Source organism: Phycodurus eques, chromosome 5 (genome assembly GCF_024500275.1).
Source record: "Phycodurus eques isolate BA_2022a chromosome 5, UOR_Pequ_1.1, whole genome shotgun sequence".
Lineage (NCBI taxonomy): Eukaryota > Metazoa > Chordata > Actinopteri > Syngnathiformes > Syngnathidae > Phycodurus > Phycodurus eques.
Genome location: NC_084529.1, coordinates 31,849,049 through 31,871,651, shown reverse-complemented (window position 1 = coordinate 31,871,651; position 22,603 = coordinate 31,849,049). Strand labels below are relative to the sequence as shown.

The 22,603-nt window shown below is 41.9% G+C and overlaps 1 protein-coding gene across 1 annotated transcript in view; it reads right to left on the bottom strand.

The window, feature by feature from the left end:
- The window catches only part of zgc:173742 (DNA topoisomerase I, mitochondrial), a 45,933-nt gene that overhangs the window by 9,025 nt on the left and 14,305 nt on the right, over positions 1 to 22,603 (bottom strand). The window contains exons 8-16 of the mRNA XM_061676341.1: positions 21,055 to 21,170; positions 17,341 to 17,462; positions 11,748 to 11,870; positions 10,795 to 10,982; positions 10,347 to 10,491; positions 10,003 to 10,146; positions 6,957 to 7,142; positions 5,080 to 5,148; positions 2,335 to 2,449 (exon numbers count right to left, since the gene is read on the bottom strand). Of these exons, the coding sequence (XP_061532325.1) occupies positions 2,335 to 2,449; positions 5,080 to 5,148; positions 6,957 to 7,142; positions 10,003 to 10,146; positions 10,347 to 10,491; positions 10,795 to 10,982; positions 11,748 to 11,870; positions 17,341 to 17,462; positions 21,055 to 21,170 (1,208 nt within the window). The remainder of the gene's footprint in view (positions 1 to 2,334; positions 2,450 to 5,079; positions 5,149 to 6,956; positions 7,143 to 10,002; positions 10,147 to 10,346; positions 10,492 to 10,794; positions 10,983 to 11,747; positions 11,871 to 17,340; positions 17,463 to 21,054; positions 21,171 to 22,603) is intronic.

Below are 22,603 nucleotides of genomic sequence, written 5' to 3'. Positions count from 1 at the left end.
CAGAACATAAAATTGTAAGTTCATGATTATTTTCTAAAAACAAAGTTTATCAGTTTGAACATTAAATATCTTGGCTATTCAATGAAATATAGGTTGAACATGGTTTGCAAATCATTGTATTCGGTTTTTATTTATGTTTAACACAACGTCCCAACTTTATTGGAATTGGGGTTGTATTTTTCCTCAAGAAAATGAAACCGGCAGCCGTTTCCAATAATATCAATTCATTTGGTGCGATGGATAAATAACTCATTGTATTGGGAATGAGTTAGCACCAAAACAGATATGCCGCCCTGTCTTGGTGTTGACGTCAGCAACAAAACTGGAGACCAAATTCGCTGCATTGCCGGTATGGACCAAAGTTATAACAGTTTTGGATTTGCCATTATAGTTAGTTTTTATTTTCTTTTTGGCAGCATGGTGGACGACTGGTTAGCGCGTCTGCCTTACAGTTCTGAGGACCCAGGTTCAAATCCGTGCCCTGGCAACTAATTCATGGTGTTTGTTTATGTGTCCCCTGCGATTGGCTGGCAACCAGTTCAGGGTGTACCCCGCCTCTTGCCCGATGATAGCTGGGATAGGCTCCAGCACGCCCGCGACACTAGTGAGGAGAAGCGTTGTAGAAAATGGATGGACTTTTCTTTTTCAAATTCAATTAGTTTTAATTTTGTTTTAGACCAGGTTTGTCAATTTTTAAAACTTTCTATTTTTTTTTAAATAATTGTTTTGGTTTAACGTGTTATTACAGGATTTGTTTTTTTTAAATCCAGGGTATTTGTCAAGTGGGAGATTAAAAAAATATATATATTTTTTAAATGTATTGACTTACAAACAGATGAACAACCACAAATCGAATACAGGTCTTGTATAACAGTCCACAAAATTTGAAGTGCAATTAGCGCAGTGCATAATACTCAACTTCCTCATGGGAAGGCACGTTGTTGGAATTGAGGAGGTCTTTCAAGTATTGTCCCGAGTCGAGGTCAGCAGTGCCCCATCCCCACTATACACAGTGCTGATGGTGCACTGCTTCCCCCTCCTGAGACGCCGGATGATGGACCAGAATTTCCTCAAAGCCATCCGGAAGTCGTTCTCCATGGGTTCTCCAAACTCCTCCCATGCCCGAGTTTTTGCCTCAGCGACCACCGAAGCTGCGTTTCGCTTGGGCAGCCAGTACCCATCGGCTGCCTCAGGAGTTCCACATGCCAAAAAGGCCCAATAGGACTCCTTCAGCTTGACGGTCTCACTGTCATTGCCCACGTGAGCATTGATGTCCCCCAGAAGAACGATGGGAGTCTCCTGTGGGAGCGCTCTCCAGCACCCCCTCCAAGGACTCCAAAAAGGGTGGGTACTCTGAACTGCTGTTTTTTTGCATATGCACAAATAACAGTCAGGACTCACCCCCCCCCCCCAACCAAGGGAGGAGGGAGCCTACCCTCTCGTCCACCGGGGTGAAGCCCAATGTACAGTCGCCAACCCGGGAGGCAAGAAGTATAACCACACCTGCTCGGCACCTTTCACCGTGGGCAACTGCAACGTGGAAGAGAGTCCAACCCTTCTAAAGAGGACTGGTAGCAGAGCCCAAGCCGTTTGCAGAGGTGACACCGACTATAGTCAGTCAGAACTTCTCAACCTCACACACCAGCCCGGGCTCCTTCTCTGCCAGAAGCGACATTCCACGTTCCCAGAGCCAGCTTCCGTAGCCGGGGATCGGACTGCCAAAGTCCCTGCCTTCGGCCACCGCCCAGCTCACGCTGCACCCGACCCCTACGGCCCCTCCCACAGGTGGTGAGACCATGGGAAGGGGGACCCACGTTACCCCGGGTGCAGGCCCGGCCACCAGGCGCTCGCCTTCGAGCCCCACCTCCAGGCCTGGCTCCAGAGGGGGGCCCCGGTGACCCGCGTCCTGTATTTTCAAACATCATAGGGGTCTTTGGAGCAGCGCTTTGTCTGGTCCCTCACCTAGGACCGGTTTGCCATGGGTGACCCTGCCAGGGGCATAAAGCCCCAGACAACTTCGCTCCCGATCATTGGGACACACAAACCCCTCCAACACGATAAGCTGACAGCTCAGGGAGGGGTTGACTCGCAAATTGCGATGCAAATCCGCTTATTTCTGGCCTTGAGTCATACTGTTTTAACATATGACAAAGATTAATTGCAAACTCCACCTTTAAACAATAAGGAACAAATGTTCAGAGTAGTTTTGCCATTTGTGAACAATTCTTAGCACAGGATGTGACATTTGCAGGCAGCCGGTACCCATTCGGTGATAAACAACAATGGCTATATGGTTACGCTTTCGTATAGTGCAATTAGAACGTCTGCAGTTACCATTTGTGAGTTCTTTGAGTTGCTGCTGCAGAGTAATGGAGGCATTGTATGTCCTGAAAACCTTTGCTGTCAGACCTGGCATCAGGGAGCTCAGATGCCTGTTCAACAAGGTGGTCTGTCAAGGGAAGAAATAGAACAGAAGCAGACATATGAACATCAGGTTTCCCTTTGTACGAGAACAAAGTCATAATATTGGCAAATGGAAGACTCCTATAAGACCACCAGGTGGCACTGTGGTACTTATAAACCACATGTTCAACTGTCATTTTTCATCTGAAAAAAGTGCTGCGCACCTTCCACTGTGTAGGTGTGATACGCTTGAGCCGTTATAGGCAGCAGTCAGCCATTGGCTGGAGCCTCGATCAAAGGCTGCAATGCCCCTGTGCTAACGTTCACTTGTGGGTCATTAGAGGTCTGGCAAAAGAATACATTATTCAAATTAAGATCGCAATAATGATGAAGCTTGGTTTCATCAAAGCAGGGCCAGGACCCAGCTGTCAGGGGCCACACATTTGCATGAATGGGAGCCCATTAAATACAACATGCACGCGACTGGACATGTAAACATACATGTGCATTCACGTGAAGGATCAAAAATGTAAACCGACAACCACTGCAGCCTCTACCTTGCTAATGAGGGACCTACCTCTGCATTGGCCATACTAATGAAGGTGTATTGGAGTGTGAGGGGTGACCATGATTACGCTGAGACTCCTTTGCATGCACAAAGGTGTGTTTGTCCATGTAATTTTCTGGATTTTTTTTTGTTGTCATTACCGTTGTTCTGATGTCCTACATACTCCAATTGCTCTTCAACATGCTGCTGGCAAATCAATCCTTATTGCAAATAATGTCAGGAAAAAAAAATAAGAAAAACATTTTAATGATACGGATGTTTGGATAAAATTACAGGTCTGAGCAAACATCTTGATTTTTAGCAGTCCCTGTGAGTCGTTTGAGCTGTGTGTGTGTGTGTGTGTGTCGCTGCTCTACAAAGGAAAAGGCACACCATTTTGAGCTCAGCTTACACACTCGGGCTGGTGTGAGGAAGCGCAGGTGTTGGTCTCAGAAAGCCGAGGACCGTTCATTTTGCAACCCAGATATTTACAATGTTGTGTCACATTCCCTGCTATTGCTATTCATCATAACGAAACAAACAAAAACCAAATGCGTTGTGTCGTCTAATTCGCGCGATTGTTCAAAATTGAAAAAACTGCCTTTCACTGATTTTTTTTCGGGAAAGCGGCCATACATGTGAGACAACCGAAGGTCTTTGTGTCCAGAGCTGCGTTTTCTACTTGGCTTCAGGCAGTTGAGAGTAACCTAACCTTATTAACCCAACCCTAGTCCCTGTTAAATCTCAGAAGAATAAACAGTCAATCAGATATCAGGCTGCTCTTCAACCCTTTGACATTCCTCCTCCCTTTTCTACTTTAGTCCGGCCATTATCTACCATTCCTTCTTCCAAAACTCTCCCCACCATCGTCTTTCCGCGGCCTGGCCTTTTTGCATGTCAATCCTATCTGCCCAAAGCAGGCCATTACCATGCCACCGCAAACGCACCCTGACATTTTCTGACAGGCCGAAGGCTACACACAAGTAGTAGTGTACTTCTGGCTTCAATTGCCCCCATCAAATCCTGTCTCAACTCTTTGTTTTCCTTTTCCACAAACTGTAGGTGGCAGACTGGCAGACCCTCTTGTGCCTTATCTAAACACTTTTCTTTCTGCTAGATACATCATTTTTGCTAAAAAAAAAAAAAAAAAAGGCAATTCAACTATTGCATGTGTTTTCTCCTCCAGCTCTGTTGCGCGATAGAAACTCAGTGCGCCTCAACAGTCGTAGCACTTAACACAGGGTTCACCTGTCTGTGGCTTGACAGAAGTACTGCACTACAAGAAGTCATACTGAATGAGAGCTCCCTGCTCCCTCATATACTGTGTGTGTGTGTGTGTGTTTGCGTGTGCACACAGTTGCAAATTAGGTTCCCAAATCAATCAAAAATAATCACACCATTGTTTCTGTATATTTTTTATTTCTTAGTGATAAAGAACTCAACATGAGTATTTCTGAAGACAAGACTCCAATAAAATAACTAAAAATAAAATGTTTGTTTTTCGAGATCCGTGTCACAAGTGGAGGGGCCTAAGCAACTTGGTGGGCGGGCACAGCCCCCATGGCCCGTCCATGGCGACGGGCACGTCTTTATAGCTAGTATAGCTACCATCTATGCAGCGACGTAGTCGGTGGTTAGGTCACGCGTGTGACTCCGCCCTTCTACAAACGACACTCTTGATTTCGGACCTCGTTAAGTGCAACCAGTGTGCAAAAAGCTTATTGGTCACAAAATAATTCACGCCTGTTTAATTTGAAGTCAAGTCGTTTGAATGTGCCAAAATTGCTGACCGGTGGGCGACTGGTTAGCACAGTTCTGAGGACAGTTCAAATCAGGCCTCCCCTGCGTGGAGTTCGCTTGTTCTGCCTACCTTTAACGCCAACAAACCCACGTAACATCCCATTATGCAATTTACTGTAAGGCTCGCGCATCTTGCAAAACTCCGCCAGTCTCCTGCTCAGAATACGTCTCAGTTTATGTTTGTTTTCCATTCTACTGACTTGAGTTGTTTCAATGACTTGTATGAACCCACCCACTACTGGAGTAATTAAAGTTATTCTAAGGATAACACACATTTTTTATAAAAAGTGACAGAAATCGGGAGAAAAGGAGGCTATCGAGACACTCACATTTAAGCGGTCAAAGAGCTCATCTCCAGGGTCCTTATTTTCCATGAAAAGCTTAAGATTCTTAAATGCCTGGTAAAAGAAAAACAATTGTACAAATTGTGTTAACAGTTGCATCATGAAAATATCCTTGAATTTGTAGCTTGTGTGTGTCAAGCCAACCTCCTGAATTAAAAAACAAAAACAAAAAAAACAACAACATCCGCGCTCCCAGCTCACACTGCATGACAGTACTTTTCAATTTTGAGTGCAAAGGTCAGGCCTACTGGAGGTCTACCATTCTGTGCATACATTTCAAATTCAGAGTGACATTTAGCAATAATCTCACACATTTCCTGGAATTAGTTTTGCTATAAGGCAGGGGACCAAATACATTTTGTCCAGTATATTGCTTTTGCGTGCACTTGTTTAAATATCACGCACACAAAAATAAAATACATGTAACAGACATCAGATAGCCAAGCATGATAAGATACTTAATTGGCCATCATGCTTAAATGCATGACATTTTGAACAATCCATTTATAAATGACAACCTTGAAAGTGACTGAAACATGTATTTATGAAACCCACATTACATGACACCGGCACAGTGGGCGACCGGTTAGCACATCTGCTTCACAGTTCTGGGGACCGGGTTTCAAATCCCGGCCCTACCTGTGTGGAGTTTGCATGTTCTCCCCGTGCCTGGGTGGGTTTTCTCCGGCCACTCCGGTTTCCTCCCACAACCCAAAAACATGGGGTATGTTGATTGAAGACTAAATTGCCCGTAGGTGTGAATGTGAGTGCGAATGGTTGTTTGTTTCTATGTGCCCTGCGATTGGCTGGCGACCGGTTCAGAGCGTACCCCGCCTCCCGCCCGAAGATAGCTGGGATAGGCTCCAGCAGCGCGCGACCCTTGTGAGGATAAGCGCTAAAGAAAAATGGCTGGATGGACATTACATGACATCGAGCAAATATTCCTCAACATAGATACTAATACTGCAATAGCAGATCTACCCCACTAAGAGAACCCAGTCATATATATATATATATATATATATATATATATATATATGACATATATTTTCATGCAATTCTGTGCTGAACTTCTTGAATGATCCCGATTTAAAAAAAACACTCGATCCTGATTTTTAAAAAAAACAACAACACACTTTTAAAAGCCTAGTCTTAGGCAATTACACAAAAAACGTGTGATTGTATTATAAGAGTTACATGTCCTGTTCCTGCAATGGCTGTATAAAATCTACAAATCTGCACCAAATTGACAATGTAAAAAAAAAAAAAAAAAAGGGATAATTTAACCAAAACACCACACGGTGTAGAAACATTACCAGGTTTCCCATTGAGCCTATTATGACGATGAGCTGTAATCATGCAATGAAAACCTCTGTGGGGCCTCAAAAACCAAAACTTTGCCTCAATGAAGATACGATCCAAGATGGGTAGAGGGGACACACCCGGGTCTCCTGCAGGCATATATTGGCATATTTGGGGTTATATATATATATAAAACCCCAAAACTAAAATGTCTAAACGACCTTTATTTATTTTTTCTGCATCACCAAGTATAGCATCTATGTCCAATGAAAAACATGCACAGCCATATGATGTAAGATTTTATCTTTTAACCCAAAAACAAAAATGTCTTGATCTCCAAAAAAAACTGACTTTCAGAGTTACACGTCTATACTTTTCATTAGACCGAAACAACAGGCAAACAAATGTTGAAAGACACCTGCCAACACCCAAGAACACAAATCTTAATTATTCACACTGCTCTTTCCAGATTCACACAAGTAAATCAGAGAATTTCTGAATTTGTGTGCGTGTATGTGACTGAAACCGTACATGAGCTTCGATGACTTTTGTTCTTTTACCTTTTTGATGACAGGGACCTTGTTGTAGTAGCGAATGGAATCTTTACCCAGGAAATCAAATTCCACTACACAATCGTTGCCATCCAGCTGCTTGTGGAGCGTGATGTGCTCAACACGTAGTGAACAGCAGCCCACTGTGTCCGCCGTCTCTCCCTCTTCCTTTTCATTCCCAGCTCTTAGTGCCAGCTTTTCGGGTCAGAAGATGCAGAGATTAATGCAAAATCCACAGCAGGCATGCTTTTCAGCTTCTATATACAACCCCAATTCCAATGAAGTTGGGACGTTGTGTTAAACCAATAAAAACAGAATACAATGATTTGGAAATCATGTTCAACCTATATTTAATTGAATACACTACAAAGACAAGATATTTAATCTTCAAACTGATCAACTTGATTGTTTTTAAGCAAACAATCATTAACTTAGAATTGTATGGCTGCAACACGTTCCAAAAAAGCTGGGACAGGTGGCAAAAAAGACTGCGAAAGTTGAGGAATGCTCATCAAACACCTGTTTGGAACATCCCACAGGTGAACAGGCCAATTGGGAACAGGTGGGATCCACGATTGGGTATAAAAGGAGCTTCCCTGAATTGCTCAGTCGTTCACAAGCAAAGATGGGCCGAGGTTCACCGCTTTGTGAACAAGTGCGTGAGAAAATAGTCGAACAGTTTAAGGACAATGTTCCTCAACGTACAATTGCAAGGAATTGAGGGATTTCATCATCTACGGTCCGTAATATCATCAAAAGGTTCAGCGAATCTGGAGAAATCACTGCATGGAAGCGGCGAGGCCGAGAACCGACATCGAATGCCCGTGACCTTCGATCCCTCAGGCGGCACTGCATCAAAAACCGACATCAATGTGTAAAGCATATCACCGCATGGGCTCACTTCAGAAAACCAATGTCAGTAAATACAGTTCGGCGCTACATCCGTAAGTGCAACTTGAAACTCTACTATGCAAAGCAAAAGCCATTTATCAACAACACCCAGAAACGCCGCCGGCTTCTGTGGGCCGAGCTCATCTAAGATGGACTCATACAAAGTGGAAAAGTGTTGTGTGGTCCGACGAGTCCACATTTCAAATTGTTTTTGGAAATTGTGGACGTCGTGTCCTCCGGGCCAAAGAGGGAAAGAACCATCCGGACTGTTATGGGCACAAAGTTCAAAAGCCAGCATCTGTGATGGTATGGGGCTGTGTTAGTGCCAATGGCATGGGTAACTTACACATCTGTGAAGGCATCATTAATGCTCAAAGGTACAAGTTTTGGAGAAACATATGCTGCCATCCAAGCAAAGCAATTTTTCATGGACGCCCCTGCTTATTTCAGCAAGACAATGCCAAACCACATTCTGCACGTGTTACATCAGCGTGGCTCCGTAGTAAAAGAGTGCGGGTACTTGACTGGCCTGCCTGCAGTCCAGACCTGTCTCCCATTGAAAATGTGTGACGCATTATAAAGCGTAAAATACGACAACAGAGACCCCGGACTGTTGAACGGCTGAAGCTGTACATCGAGCAAGAATGGGAAATAATTCCACCTACAAAGCTTCAACAATTAGTGTCCTCAGTTCTCAAACGTTTATTGAATGTTGTTAAAAGAAAAGGTGATGTAACAAAGTGGTGAACATGAGCCCTCTTTTGGAACGTGTTGCAGCCATAAAAGTCTAAGTTAACGATTATTTGCTAAAAACAATCAAGTCTATCCGTTTGAACATTAAATAGCTTGTCTTTGTAGTGTACTCAATTAAATATAGGTTGAACACAATTTTCTAATAATTGTATTCTGCTTTTATTTATGTTTAACACAACATCCCAACTTCATTGGAATTTGGGTTGTACATATTCACAACAAGCATTTGCTAATCAAATCAACAATATACAGAGCTTAACACATTTACAAGACCAGCACGCAATGCAAGGATTATTTCACAGCTGCCCAAAATCCAAAGCATTGGGAATGACCAAAATATGTTTTGGTAATGGTCATTACACCGGTATGTAGGAGGAACTTGTGATGAAGTGCTCCATGCTGCCGCCTTTCATGCAGACGGCGCAGGTTCAATTTCCGGCCAGCGCCCCAACACCGACCCCAAAACGACCACGACCACGACCACTCCCGAGCCCGGAGAAAACGGATGGGTCGCATCAGGAATGGCATATTCGGGCGTAAAAACTGTGCCAAACAAAATGTGGCAATCCTGATGGGACAAGCCGAAAATCGCAACATTATCAGTATGTAGTAAAGCTAACCAAATTGAGATTTGCAATGGAAAATCATTCAACAATTCTTTTAATTGACTGTTTTACGAATGCTGCAAAATGGTAATTCTTTATTTATTAAGAAGTAAAATTAAAAGTTATTTATTTCCATTTCTGAACAGATTTAATTTTTTTTAATTGAATGTGTTATCCACTTGACAATGTTGAATGCCTCATCATATGACTCACTGGTGGTCGAGTACATTTGTAAAGCAGTGTACATAGAATATTCCTATCGAAAGAGATGAAGACCTGAAAAGCCTTGAAATAGTACTTGGCAGAGTCAAGAGTAATGAAAGGATCACTATTATTTTACTCAATACAGACAGATCCTCAGCTTAGGGACACAGTCAAAGCAGGTTTTCTCTCGCCCTGAATCGGAAATGAGTGTCAAAGGGCTTCACAAGTCCAAAGTTAGCGAGATCGACAACTCCCCCTGGTCGCAACCCCCCATTCGGAGTAGAAAGAAGAAGAAGAAGGAAAAAAAAAAAACATTTGGGGAAAATGGATGACACTTGAAAAGGGACCACAGAGGGAGGAAGGAACAGTTCCATATCATCAAATCTTTCCTCGCAAAAGCCTATTTTATCTGATATGAGAAGGCAGGAAAGGTTAACTGGACACACAGCATTGATTTCCAACATGCTCATGAGATGATTCTGATTCTGATGAGTCTTCAAATCAGAAGTGAGTATTAAGGAGGGTTCGTTGGGACAGGTTCATCTTCATGGTGTGTCGTAATGGACAACTTGATATTCCCATATTCAATTTACAGATCAGACCTTGTCTATGAAGTAGAGGGCGACAGCTCTCTGTCGAACGCACATCTCTCTGGACTTCATATCCTCAAGGTACTGTTTACGGATGTCATCCACACGCATCTTAAGTTTGCGAGCAACCTCGAATTTCTCCCAGTCCTTTTCACCCTGCAGTCAAAGAAAGAAAGTCATGGAAATTGTTGAGAGAGTGTGTTGGAAGAGTCAAAAAAACAAGAAAGAGCAACCATGTAAAAATATCGACTGTAATTCCCGCAAACAGTTAACTTGCGTCGACAATGAAGCGCTATTTACGAATAGAATGTGCGTTGTTCACGAGGTTCCATCCAAATAGTTTTTGCCAGACTGACTTTGAGTTTGGAGTTGGCGTTAAGCATGACATATTTAATGCCCCCCTGGATGTTTTCCGTCCAGCTGGCCAGCCACGTCACAGAGTTGTCATGTCGAACCTCCTTCCACCGATGGCCGGCAGGAGGCGCGGGAACGCAGGATTCTCTTTGGCACAAAGAGCAAGAAAGAATCACACAGTGCCCCATGTGCATTCTACTGCAAGCATCCTCTCAGACGCATTTGGACTCTTCATTAACAGAAAGGACTTCCATCATGGTTTTGTTATTTTAATAGGCCGACACACAAATGTGATATGTAGAGGGAAAAGGGAACGCATGGGCCAAGATTGCGCGATGACTGACAGATGTACATTTTTCAATTTAGGCATACACTTGAATTTTTGTCAAGTCACCCGTTTGCAACACGTCAAGGTCACACATCTATGGAGCGACTTTTCTCCTCTCTCACTTGCTGCAGTTGATTATGACATCTTCAGGCTGGATCCTCTTCTTTAGCTTGCCTTGTTTGGGATGCTCGCCTCTACCCCTGAACAGTCCTGGGGGCTCAATCCGGAAGTTTCCAATACGTTCTCGGTGGTGGTCTAGCATACAGTAGCCAAACTCCTCCACTATCTTCTCTTTGGCCTCTTTTAAAACCTGCAACAGATTAAACGCACACCCAAAAACTAAATGATAGAAACTATAGCAGACGGGCACCCTTAAAGTCAGTAACAAGAGGAACAGTGCGGAAACTCGGCCAGCTGGTTCTCAATTGTCGTCACACTGGGAAGTGCATCCGCTTTTGTTGCAAAGTCTCGACCCGCTTTTATAGAAGTTAATTAGGAAACATTCAAATATACAGCGTTTGAAAACACTGTACGTTACATTTTCAAACATAACTACGCTATGCTAATAGCATGATACATGCATGAAGAAAAATGTATCAAGTTTAGTTTTAAATTTGTTGTTGCCCCAACCAGTTAATAGTTTTAGTAGGCCATTACTTCTTTTTCTGTTCTTAATAAATAAAAATCACCACTAAAATACAGCATTTTAAGTTCACTTGGGTTATATTTTTTCTAACATTTCCATTTCTTTGATGATCTTAAACATTCAAGTGGCAAAAATCTAAGAATTTGAGAAGGGGGCCAATACTTTTTCATGGCACTGTACTTACTCCAACGCAGGAGTCAAGTCATCACAGCAAATATTTGTAGGAAAAACAAACAATCAAATGACGCAAGCAAGCACAGCCCACACTCGGCGCGTCTTCCTGTGGCGCTACGCAAATTTGTTCAATCCACGTCGTTCGCAGCCTTCAATTGTCGGAGGCCAGTCGCTGAGGTGCTGTGCTTTACAGCCACTAAATAATACAGTCTATACATTTTGACATGTCACCCAACCCAATGATTGTAATCTTACCAATTTTTCTTCCTTGCTCATGTTTTTCCTTTCCTCGACATTGGCTTTATGCATTGCATGAATCTCTGAAAAATCACATTTGTCAAGATGTTGAATCAACAACCTCTCCTCGTCCGTCATCTCCTGTAACAGGTGAAAGTGTTGGTTAGACCATGCTACAAGGGCAAGGATGGAAAAAGCACACAGAGTGGAAAAAGGTTTGACACTACGCTGTTGTCATAAGGCCTCAGTTCAATTTACAGAAGTGTGATTTTGAGGTCAAAGCCATTGAATTGGAAATTTCTATTGAGATCACTCTTTGACACTTCTTATAGAGTTTGTGACTCTGTAACGTGACAGATAACAAGGGAAAGGCAATCTGACATGTCCGCACGTTCCGCTTCATTTTCAACTTTTTGAAGTAGCCGTTTATCTCTTCAAAGAGACCATTAAAGGCTTGCTCTCATTTTATGGATCATATCACAAGATAGTTGTGAAAAATAATGTCATGACAACACGTGGGCCTTTTATTATCCTCAAACTGTCAAACCTAGAAAAATGTCTGAAAGAACTGGAGCCTGTCCACATAATCCGTGATGACAGTAACAGCCTTGAAAATAAACTGTTTGCCAAATGCATTACTTTTTCAGAAAAGGGTCATTTTTATTATTATTATTATTATTTTTTTTTTTTTTAAATCAGAGCATGAACATCAAATAAAAATAATATATGGGAGTCGAAACACACCTGCCACCATTTAAAATTTTAACTGCCCAAAAACCAACAACACATACATTGGGCCCTACAGAAACATTCTTTGCTTTATTCGCTTATAAGCCAAATGTAGAGTTGGGCAGGTTTTTTTTTTTTTTTTTTAACCATGGAAACAAAAGCAAGCATAGTCGCACATAAAATGAGTCGAGAAGTAGTGCGTTGTGAGGACTGAGGAAATGATAATAGGAATGGTGAGGCCAGTTAAATTTGCAGGTAAGGCACCGTTCTTTAACTGAACGTACAGACCTTACTTTTCCTGAAACAAAGTTCAAGGACAGAATGTACTCAAATGCACATTTTGCCATGGACTCGTGCTTCTCCATGCCAGAGGCGAGAAATTCCGAACTGATGAAACGCCTTTCACTGGCACATGCTTCTATGAAATTAGAGGCCATTGACACTTAAGGAGATGAAGACAGTGCCACGTAACCAAAAGAAATGAAACTTGACACGTCTTATCGCTGACCAAGCTGCTGTTGACAACCGGTCAATAGCACTCATTCAAAGCAGTAAAGTAGGAAAGTCATTCGTAAGTAGAGCAACACTGATGATGACGACAATAAACACTGAACAGTATTTTGAATGAGCTTGATCACTTAGTCATCAATTGCTGCCAGTGCACTCTGTATAAGGTCAATAGAGTTAAAAAATCCAAACCGTGACCTCTAGAGCAACATAAAGTGTACACTTGCACAAACACAGTGGCTGTATGGACATCCAGTCAGTCAGTGTATCTAAGGATGACTGACAAAACGACAGGAGGTGGGCACTGAGGGCAGTGGACCGAGAAGAGTTTTTGCCTCCTTTAATATAACAGTTTAATTGGATTTGTTCATATGTAGAGAAGCTACTTGTATGGATTAGCATATCAATGCATTCATACAAATCATATTTTCAAGTGCATTGGGCACTAACTAAGCAGTGCAAAATTAATTCTGCATGATACACCCCCAGGCTTGGCGCATCATTTTCTCTGCACAAAAGACACCCTGACTGACATCAATACAAACGATGGTAGTTTTACTTAAACATTTCAATATTTATAAAACATACATTTTACACAAACTTGGAAAACAAGCAGGCAACATTATTATTATTATTTTTTTCATCTGAGATAGCTAAAAAGCACTTAAGATCAATGTCATTAGTTAAGAAAAATATACAGTGCATCTTGAAAATATTCACAGATTTTCCACATTTTATGTTACAGGCTAATTCTAAAATGTAAAAAAAATAATAATAATAATTCTTCCCCTCAAAAGTCGAAACTCAACAACCTAAGATGAGATTTAGAATTTTCTTTTGCCTATTTATTAAGAAAAGAAACTGAAGGAATCACCTTGTATTCATACCTTTTTCCATAAAAGGTAAAATTTGAGCTCAGGTGCATCCTGCTTCCACTGATCAGTTGATTGGACATTTTTATAGGATAGGCAGAAACCCTTTTATAAAAAGGTCCCCCGATTGACAGTGCATGTTAGAGCACAAACCAAGAATGAAGCATGAAGTCAAAGGAACTATAGACCTTTGAGGCGATTTGAAGGTTTTGTTACTTCCTATACTTATTTACGTACTACTTGCAAGAAAATATTACATGGCTTAGCACCCTCGTATCTCTCTGACTTAGTGGTAAATGTTTAAATCTCCACTTATTTTTACACTTCGGCATTTAGTTAAAGTACATGTAGGCCTGTTTTACTGCCGCTTGTCCTATCGCATCCCTCATCCTGCTCGGAGAGGGAACTAGGTGGCCATGACCCAATCTGAGGCTGTTGCTGAATGGATTCTGCACCGACCAACTTGGACAAGATCTGGGTAGACCACTTCCTCGGAGTCATTGCTAAGGGAGGACTCTGTTCCAACTGATTGGGCCAAGTTCTGAGGCAGAACGACTTTCCTGAAGGCATCTACCTGTGGTGCTTCATCTCTGTAAGTGGACTCTTATGCCATCTTAATATTGTACAGCACCAGACTGGGTGATAAATGTTGCCCACTCGACATCCAGTGTATCCTCAAAGGGGGATCCCGCCATGTGCGGTCCCTTCTCAAGGTTTTTTTTTTTCCCCTCCCCAAATGGGGTTTGAGTTTTTCCTTGCCTGACTGGGGAGTTTAGATAAGGGATGTCGTCAATCATTGCCAACTGGGGACCTGTGAAGCCCTTTGAGACTTGTGTTTCAGGGCTATACAAATGACTTGAGGCACAGGCTTGGATAAGGCTACAGAAAGATTTATACTGCTTTGACGGTCCCAATGAGCACAATGGCCTCCATCATCTGTAAATGTTCAGTCTTCCTAGAGCTTGGCGCCTGTATAAAGAGAGCGATTGGGGAAGGCTTCAGCCAGGAATGTGACCAAGAACCCGACGGTCACCGTGTCAGAGCTCCAGCATTACTCTGCAAAAAGCAGACAACCGACCAGAAGCACAGCGATCTCTGCAGCAATCCACCAATCAGGGCTGTATGAATGGCCAGAAAAAAAACAACAGCAAACAACTAAGAGCAATAACAACTAACTAAACAGAAGAGCAAATGGGGGGAAAAAAAAAATCAACAGCAAGTGAAAAAAACTAAACACAATTAAGTTAACAGAAAAGGAAGGTACTGGTGGGGGAGCTAAGACTCATCACTGCTTGGACAAGAGAAAGAACCTGAGTGGACGCATTGACCAGGAAGGTATTCCGCGTCTGTCGTGGTTTTTGAAATGAGCGTTAACAGTGATTCAAACGTAGCTGCCGCTATAAAAGAATATTCTGACTCGGGACATACTGTAACACATCTGATTTTTGTACCTCTGCATTGTGTTCTGGGTTACGTACCTACAGCGACACTTCCTGCGCAGTCGACCACCATGTCAGGTGTTGGGAGATGAGCAGTGTTGGGAATTTTCTACGCGAACTGATTTAAAGTTCAGTTCATGTTACAAAACTGAACTAATTCAGTTCATAATTCAAAATTCTGAACTAAAGTCACCATTCCAAAAATGAACTAGTTCACAGTTCTTTTATTTCCCCAATATGCTGAGAACAGGCCATTAGCCTCAAAATACTGGCATTTCATATCCTCATTGTTGCCACCCTATCCGTCCAACTCAACAATCTCAAAAACATGAGAAAAAAAAAAAATTGTTGCTTCAATTATTTTTTTTTTCTTCCAGGAATTAAAACACAAACAGGATTTTTGTCCCTAACGTGCAAACAAAAACATGCAACAGAGTGTGACAGGAACAACAGTGAAAGGACATGATAACATTGCATTTCTTGCAGCTCTGGCTGACGACAGTATATTGACAAAGTATTTTCTCATCTATCCATCCATCCATTTTCGCGGGGGCAGTAGCATTAGCAGGGACGTTCATGCAGTACCACAGTTCCTCTCTGGGTACTCCGTCATAGGCTTTCTCTCGATCTACAAAGACACAATGTAGCTCCTTCTGACCTTCTCTGTACTTTTCCATCAACATCCTCAAGGCAAATAATGCATCTGTAGTACTCTTTCTAGGCATGAAACCATACTGTTACTCGCAAATACTCACTTCTGTCCAGATTCGAGCCTCCACCACTCTTTCCCATAACTTCATTGTGTGACTCTGTGAACTTTATTCCTCTATAGTTTCCACAGCTCTGCACATCACCCTTGTTCTTAAAAATGGGCACCAGTACACTTTTCCTCCATTCCTCAGGCATCTTCTCACGCGCTAGAATTTTATTGAACAAGCTGGTCAAAAACTCCACAGCCACCTCTCCTAGATGCTTCCATACCTCCACAGGAATGTCATCAGGACCAACTGCCTTTCCATTTTTTATCCTCTTTAATGCCTTTCCAACTTCCCCCTTACTAATCATTGCCACTTCCTGGTCCACCACACTTGCCTCTTCTACTCTCCCTTCTCTCTCATTTTCCTCATTCGTCAACTCCTCAAAGTATTCTTTCCATCTAGCTAGCACACTGCTGGCACCAGTCAACACATTTCCATCTCTATCCTTAATCACCCTAACCTGCTGCACATCCTTCCCATCTCTATCCCTCTGTCTGCCCAACCTGTATAGATCTTTTTCTCCTTCTTTAGTGTCCAACCTGGCATACATGTCATCATATGCCTCTTGTTTGGCCTTTGCCACCTCTACCTTTGCTGCAAGACCAGTCTGTCTCAAGGTCGTTACGCCTGGCACGACAATCAGGTGTTGAGATCCCTTACAGCTAGCCTTGAGAACAGGAGGAGAGCAATAAATACTCTACCTCCGCCTCCACCCATGGCCATACCCTCAATAGCGGTCATCAGCACGGGTAACTCCAAACTTAGCCCATGCAGTCAAAATACTCCCCAGCCAGCTCAGAGGAGCAAGAGACTGGAAGTTACTTGTGGATCTGAACCAACGGCTATGCTTTCCTGCCGAGATCACAGTATAAAATCTCAAATCAAACCCGGTTCTTTGGTACCCCTGCATTTGCACCACCTTCATCATAGAGTTGACTATACCATGGGAGGATTTCGTTGAGGGGGCCTATGAACGGAAGAGTATCAAGTACTCCAACCTGGCAGCTGAGGCTGAACACCATGGATCTAACGTCAGTCCAGAGGAAGTGGGCTATAGAGGATTTGTAGTTAAATCAAAATCCAGCGTGTTGACTGATTTGGGAATCCGAGGTCAAGCCCTACGTGAAGCCATCAAACTGACTTCGACTGCTGCCAAACAAGCCAGTCGCTGGCTTTGGATAAAAAGTAGAGACAGACAGACCCAAAGCAGCACTTGTAACAAAGCAAGTCAAGAATGATGTACAGTACATATAACAGTTGTTCATAGAGCAAAACCATACATTTTTAATCACCCATTTCAGTTTACCTTTCTCCAATCGGTGAAGAAATTCTTTCGAAAAACTTTTTTAGTGGTGTATTCATGATCCAACATCTGAGCAAAAAACAGAACCACCTCCTCAGCTGCCAGGCTCAGCTTCACTGGGTTACCTGTGGAATAATACCATCAAAGCAGTGCTGTGATGATTTTGTATTAATGCAAGATGATTTATTCTTATTTAATGCATTTAGGATTAACAACTTCCATATTACCAAGCCCTTTAATTCACTTAGACAAATCACTCCTAACGCAAATGACAGGATAACAATAAAGGATCAAAATTTATTGTGCGATGAAAGCCCAACATCTCCAGAGTCCTGCCAGACTAATCACTTAATTTATAGATGAGCTCTGGGACAAGGACACACACACAAATAAATAAAATTAAAAATTAAAATCAGCATTCCAAACGCACTACAAACAAGAACATGCACCCTAGGCAAGTTGTACAGATTAAACCATCTCCCTACATAACAGCCCTCTGGCTCGGCAGCTAAACAAACAAAAACCAAAAAAAAAGGGGAAAAAAACAACTACAGTCATCAATCACCGTTTGACCCAATACACTTTGACTTGAGAAGATTAATCAATCTCTAAGGTTCGCTGCACACAGGGTGTTGTGGCTGAACGCAAGTGAACTGTCATGCAATGTGAACGGTTGTGCAACTAGTTTGGTGCGAGTGAAAATTTGAATTGCAGGTGAACAGCATCACGTCACACACGCAACGGCCAATCAAAAATGCTTTTATACCAAAAATAACGTTTAGTGTTAATTTCATTTCAGGTTAAAAAGCAAAGCGTGCTGCCACTGCAGAGTCTCTGTTGCTGAAATGAAGGAGTCAATGAATAGCGAAATAATTGACAATAGCATTTCAAATATCCACATTCTCTCCTTCGTTCTCACCCACTCTTTCCTCTCTCGGCATTATTATTACTGACGGACAGAAATGAAAATTCTCGGCCAAAACAGAGAACTGAAAATGAGGAAAGAAAGGCTGAAAACCGAAACGCCGAAATAAACTATTCTTCCAATTATTAGTAAAATTGTATTTATGGCTACAGTATGACTGTGTACTAACCTAGGGCTGGGAAATAGGGAGGAAAAAAAAGTAAAAAAAAACAACAACACATATAAACAAAAATATAAAATTGTGAGTCATCAATTAACCTACCATGTATGTTTTTGGGATTGGGAGGAAACCGGAGTAGTCTGAGAAAACCCACGCAGGCATGGAAAGAATATTCAAACTCCACACAGGCGAGGCCGGATTTGAACCCGGGTCCTCAGAACTTTGAAGTAGATTTGCTAACAAGTCGGCGACCGTACCGCCCCGACATACCTACAGTGCCGCGAAAAAGTTTTGGCCCCCTTCTCAAGTGCTTATATCTCTACATAGTTTCCCGACTTTCATGTTTAAGATCATCAAACAAATGTACTCAAATACGGTTTTTGAATGGCAATTTCATTTCGTTTTAAAGTTACCTGGCCCTGTGTGGAAAAGGTAATTATTAGAAATTAAGTAATTGACATCTATGAGTCTGGAAAGGGTTACCAAAGCCATTTCTAAAGCTTTAGGATTCGAGCGCACCATAGAGAGAGCCATTATCCTCACATGGAGAAAACATGAAACAGTGGTGAAGCGTCCCAGGAGTGGCTGGCCTACAAAGATTACCTCAAGAGAACAGCAATGACTCATCCAGGAGGCCACAAAGGAAATCAGGACAACTTCTAAAGAACCCTTGCCTCAGTTAACATCAGTGTTCATGACAACAATAAGAAAGACACTGGGGGATAAAATGGCATCCATGGCAGATTTCCAAGGCGAAAACCACTGCTGACCAAGTCTGTGTTACTTTTGCAAAAAACAACCCATCTGAACGATTCAAGACTTTTGGGAGATTTTCATATGGACTGAGGAGATGAAAGTTGAGCTTTTTGGAAGGTGGGTTTCTCGTTACATCTGGCGTCAATGTAGCACAGCATTTCAGAAAAAGAACATCATACCAACAGTCAAACATGGTGGTGGTAGTGTGAGGGTCTAGGGCTGCTTTTCTCCTTCAGGACCTGGACAACTTGCTGTGATTGATGGAACCATGTATTCTGCTCTTTAACAGAAACAAAATGTTCAGCCATCAGTTTGTGACCTCAAGCTAGGGCTGGGTGATTAATTGAAATTGAATCGCAATTTAGATTTTGGTTTCTCACGATCATAAAAAGGTTATAATCGAAGAAAAAAGATTAATGTGCTGCGGCACAGTTGTGTATGCAGGTTTCTGTGTTTTTAACACACCATGAACACACCCTTTGTTGCTTGTAGCAAGCGTGTGACGCATGTTCTTCTGCCTTCCCTGCGCATGCTTTAAGCTGTTTATTGACACCCCGGTTGGAGTTAAAAACTAAACGCACAACAAAAAGAATGACTCACATTGAATATTTAAATACAAGACACGCCAGTTTATGCCATTAGTCAATGGAAAACCTTGAACATTAGCATTAGATTACGGGAGGAAATACAAACATTTTGGCTAGTCTCTACCTCTATTAAAGAAGAAATAAGTTGTTTATAAGGTAATCTTTTGATTTGTGAAATAGACAACACTGAGGGCTGAAGCCCACCCAAAATAGGGCTGGCCTCGCCACTGATCTTAAACAGAGTGGGGAAACCATGCAAAAATATAGCAATTTGAGAAGGGGGCCAATACTTTTTCACACCACTGAAACTAATTTTTCAGAGTTTGAAGAATATATGCCTGTACTGTATGTGTTTATACCACATTGATGGACCAATATTCATCATTTTGAGAGATACAAGTGCCGCAAGTTCCATGCTAATTTTTGTTAGCTTGTCAATGGGGTTTTTCATTATGTGATAGCTTTGAGCTGGCGATTTTTGTGAACAAAAACAAAGTAATGTATTTGAACATAAAATAGATGTAATTATTTTGTTGTGGGTGTTTGGTTTTACAGTGAACCTCAACTGGAGGGTCAATGATAGCTTTAAACAAGCAACAGTCACGCTTACTCTTTGCTACTTTGTTAGCACCTTAGCAACCCGTTGTTGTGATCACGTGCGCTCTGCATGCCGTGGTACGGGCGCTACTGGATAGAAATGCTGGAGTGGAATCTGGAATAGACTGCTTGTATAAGAGTTTTTTTCATTAGCGATTTCAGATCCAGTCTGATATCATATGATACTTGCTTTTTCCTGATATCAGACCTATAGGTCGATCTCAAACATTGGATCGGGACACGGCGACTTTTCATTGTTATTCAGGACAGTCAACTCATTAGCAAATTCCTGGTTTGCGTTATTATCATTCATGTTAGTATTTTTATGAATGAGTGTAGTTCCAATACATTGTGCATCTCAGGTCAAATGTGTTTAACGTTTTTTCAAAAGCTGATCCTGCATTATTTGTGCGTACGCATGGTCTGAGTAAGTTTGAAATGTGTTTGTAGAGTCCGGGAAAAAAAGTACGAACGCATTGAGGAACCACAGATTTGTGCGGCAAACGTGCGTACAAGTCTGTGCGTACGCACGGTTAGTGAATGAGGCCCACTGTTTTAATAGACAACAGAAAATAAAACGAAATATCACACATTGGAAGCATCTGTTTTTTGGCATGCGTGTGATTTCTTTTTGATTAAAAGATATTCTCCTTTAGTAAATGTTTGCACAGTGTGTTGGGCAGATAACTTACCTTTGTAGTAGAAGTTAACATTGTCTGGTAGGGGCTGGTAGTCAGGCGGGAAGTAGGGTCCCTTGTGTTCCAGAAACCTCCATTTTACCCCAGCTTCATACTTCTCTTCTTCCCACCTGATGGGATGGGAAATGAGGATATATTTGACAAGGGTCATTGCTCGTGTGTGTGCGCTACAGAGAAAGAGCAAGAGCGTGTGAGAGAGAGTGCGAGAGAGCGCGCGAGTGAGAGAAAGAGACAGGAAGCCGGGTTCAAGATTACTAGGGATGGGAATTGAGAAGATTTTTTTATCAATCAATCCGATTCCAGTTTCGATACTGCTGAACACTTAGATTATGGATTCTCAAATTTGTAGTTTGGGGGAGAAAAACAAACAGGTGACTTTAAACCGATAAAATAATTAAATGAATATAGTAAAAAAAATAATAATAATAATAATAAAAATTGCTGGATATTACATCCAGGCTTCTTGTTATAATATCTAAATGTTATAATCGAAGAAAAACGACTAATGATCCTGCGTTGTAAACGCACCCTGAACGCATCCTATATGTCTTGCAGCTAGCGTGTGATGTATATTCTTCTGCCCTCTCTGAGTGTTTTATAAGCGGTTTAATGACACGCCATTTGGAGTTAACTGGAAAATTAAACGCACAACAAAAATAATTACACATTTTATATTTAAATGCAAGACACACATTGTTTTAGATATCGCTAGCTTAATGCCAACACTCAATGAAAAACCCTATTTGGGGCTTTCCCACCGCTGGAACCTTTGCAGGAACTTCCCTAGCTACCCTGCTCACTGGAGTTTCCCTTGTGTCCCCACTGGAAAAAAAACTACCCGGGTACGGAAGGTTCCCCCTGGATTATTTCTTTCCTCCTGGCGGGTAGGGTCTTCCTAGATTTACAGCAGGGTAGTCAAACTTTTTTTTTTTTTTTTTTTTTTTTTTTTTTTTAAACCCGACAAAAGGTATCAAAATATTTGAAATTGAGATTAATATATAAAATAAGACTAACTTGAAAGCTTGAAATACCAGCATTTTTAGGTCCAGTAGCTATCAGTATTGAGCAACAGCAGCCTTACTTGCTTAAGTTACCCTGAACTAATAAGTGCGATGAACCAGAAAGCACATGGGCCACAGGAACTCAAAGTTGCTGGGCTGGTTGGTGGAAAAGCCCCTATGCTAAAATTAGCATTCATGGATGAGATTTACCTTCAAATATTGACTATTCACACATAAACTCTGTAGAAACCCATGTAATATAACAATACTCACAGGCATATAGTCTTCCTAATTTGGTAAAAAAACCAGTTTGATAAAATTCAAGCACGACATACTACTACATTTTTACAGAAACCGCCGCACCATACTGCCCCTAAGAGGCCAAGGGATACTTCCGCTCACAGTTTCTGACAGGGTGTATTTTAGTCTAGCACCCAGTAACAGCTGGACAATTTGCTCATGCTCTTTCCCAGAATGCATTGCTATAGTTAAAATTATTCTATCACATTTTGACTGCGTTAAAATTCATCTTTGTGTTCTTT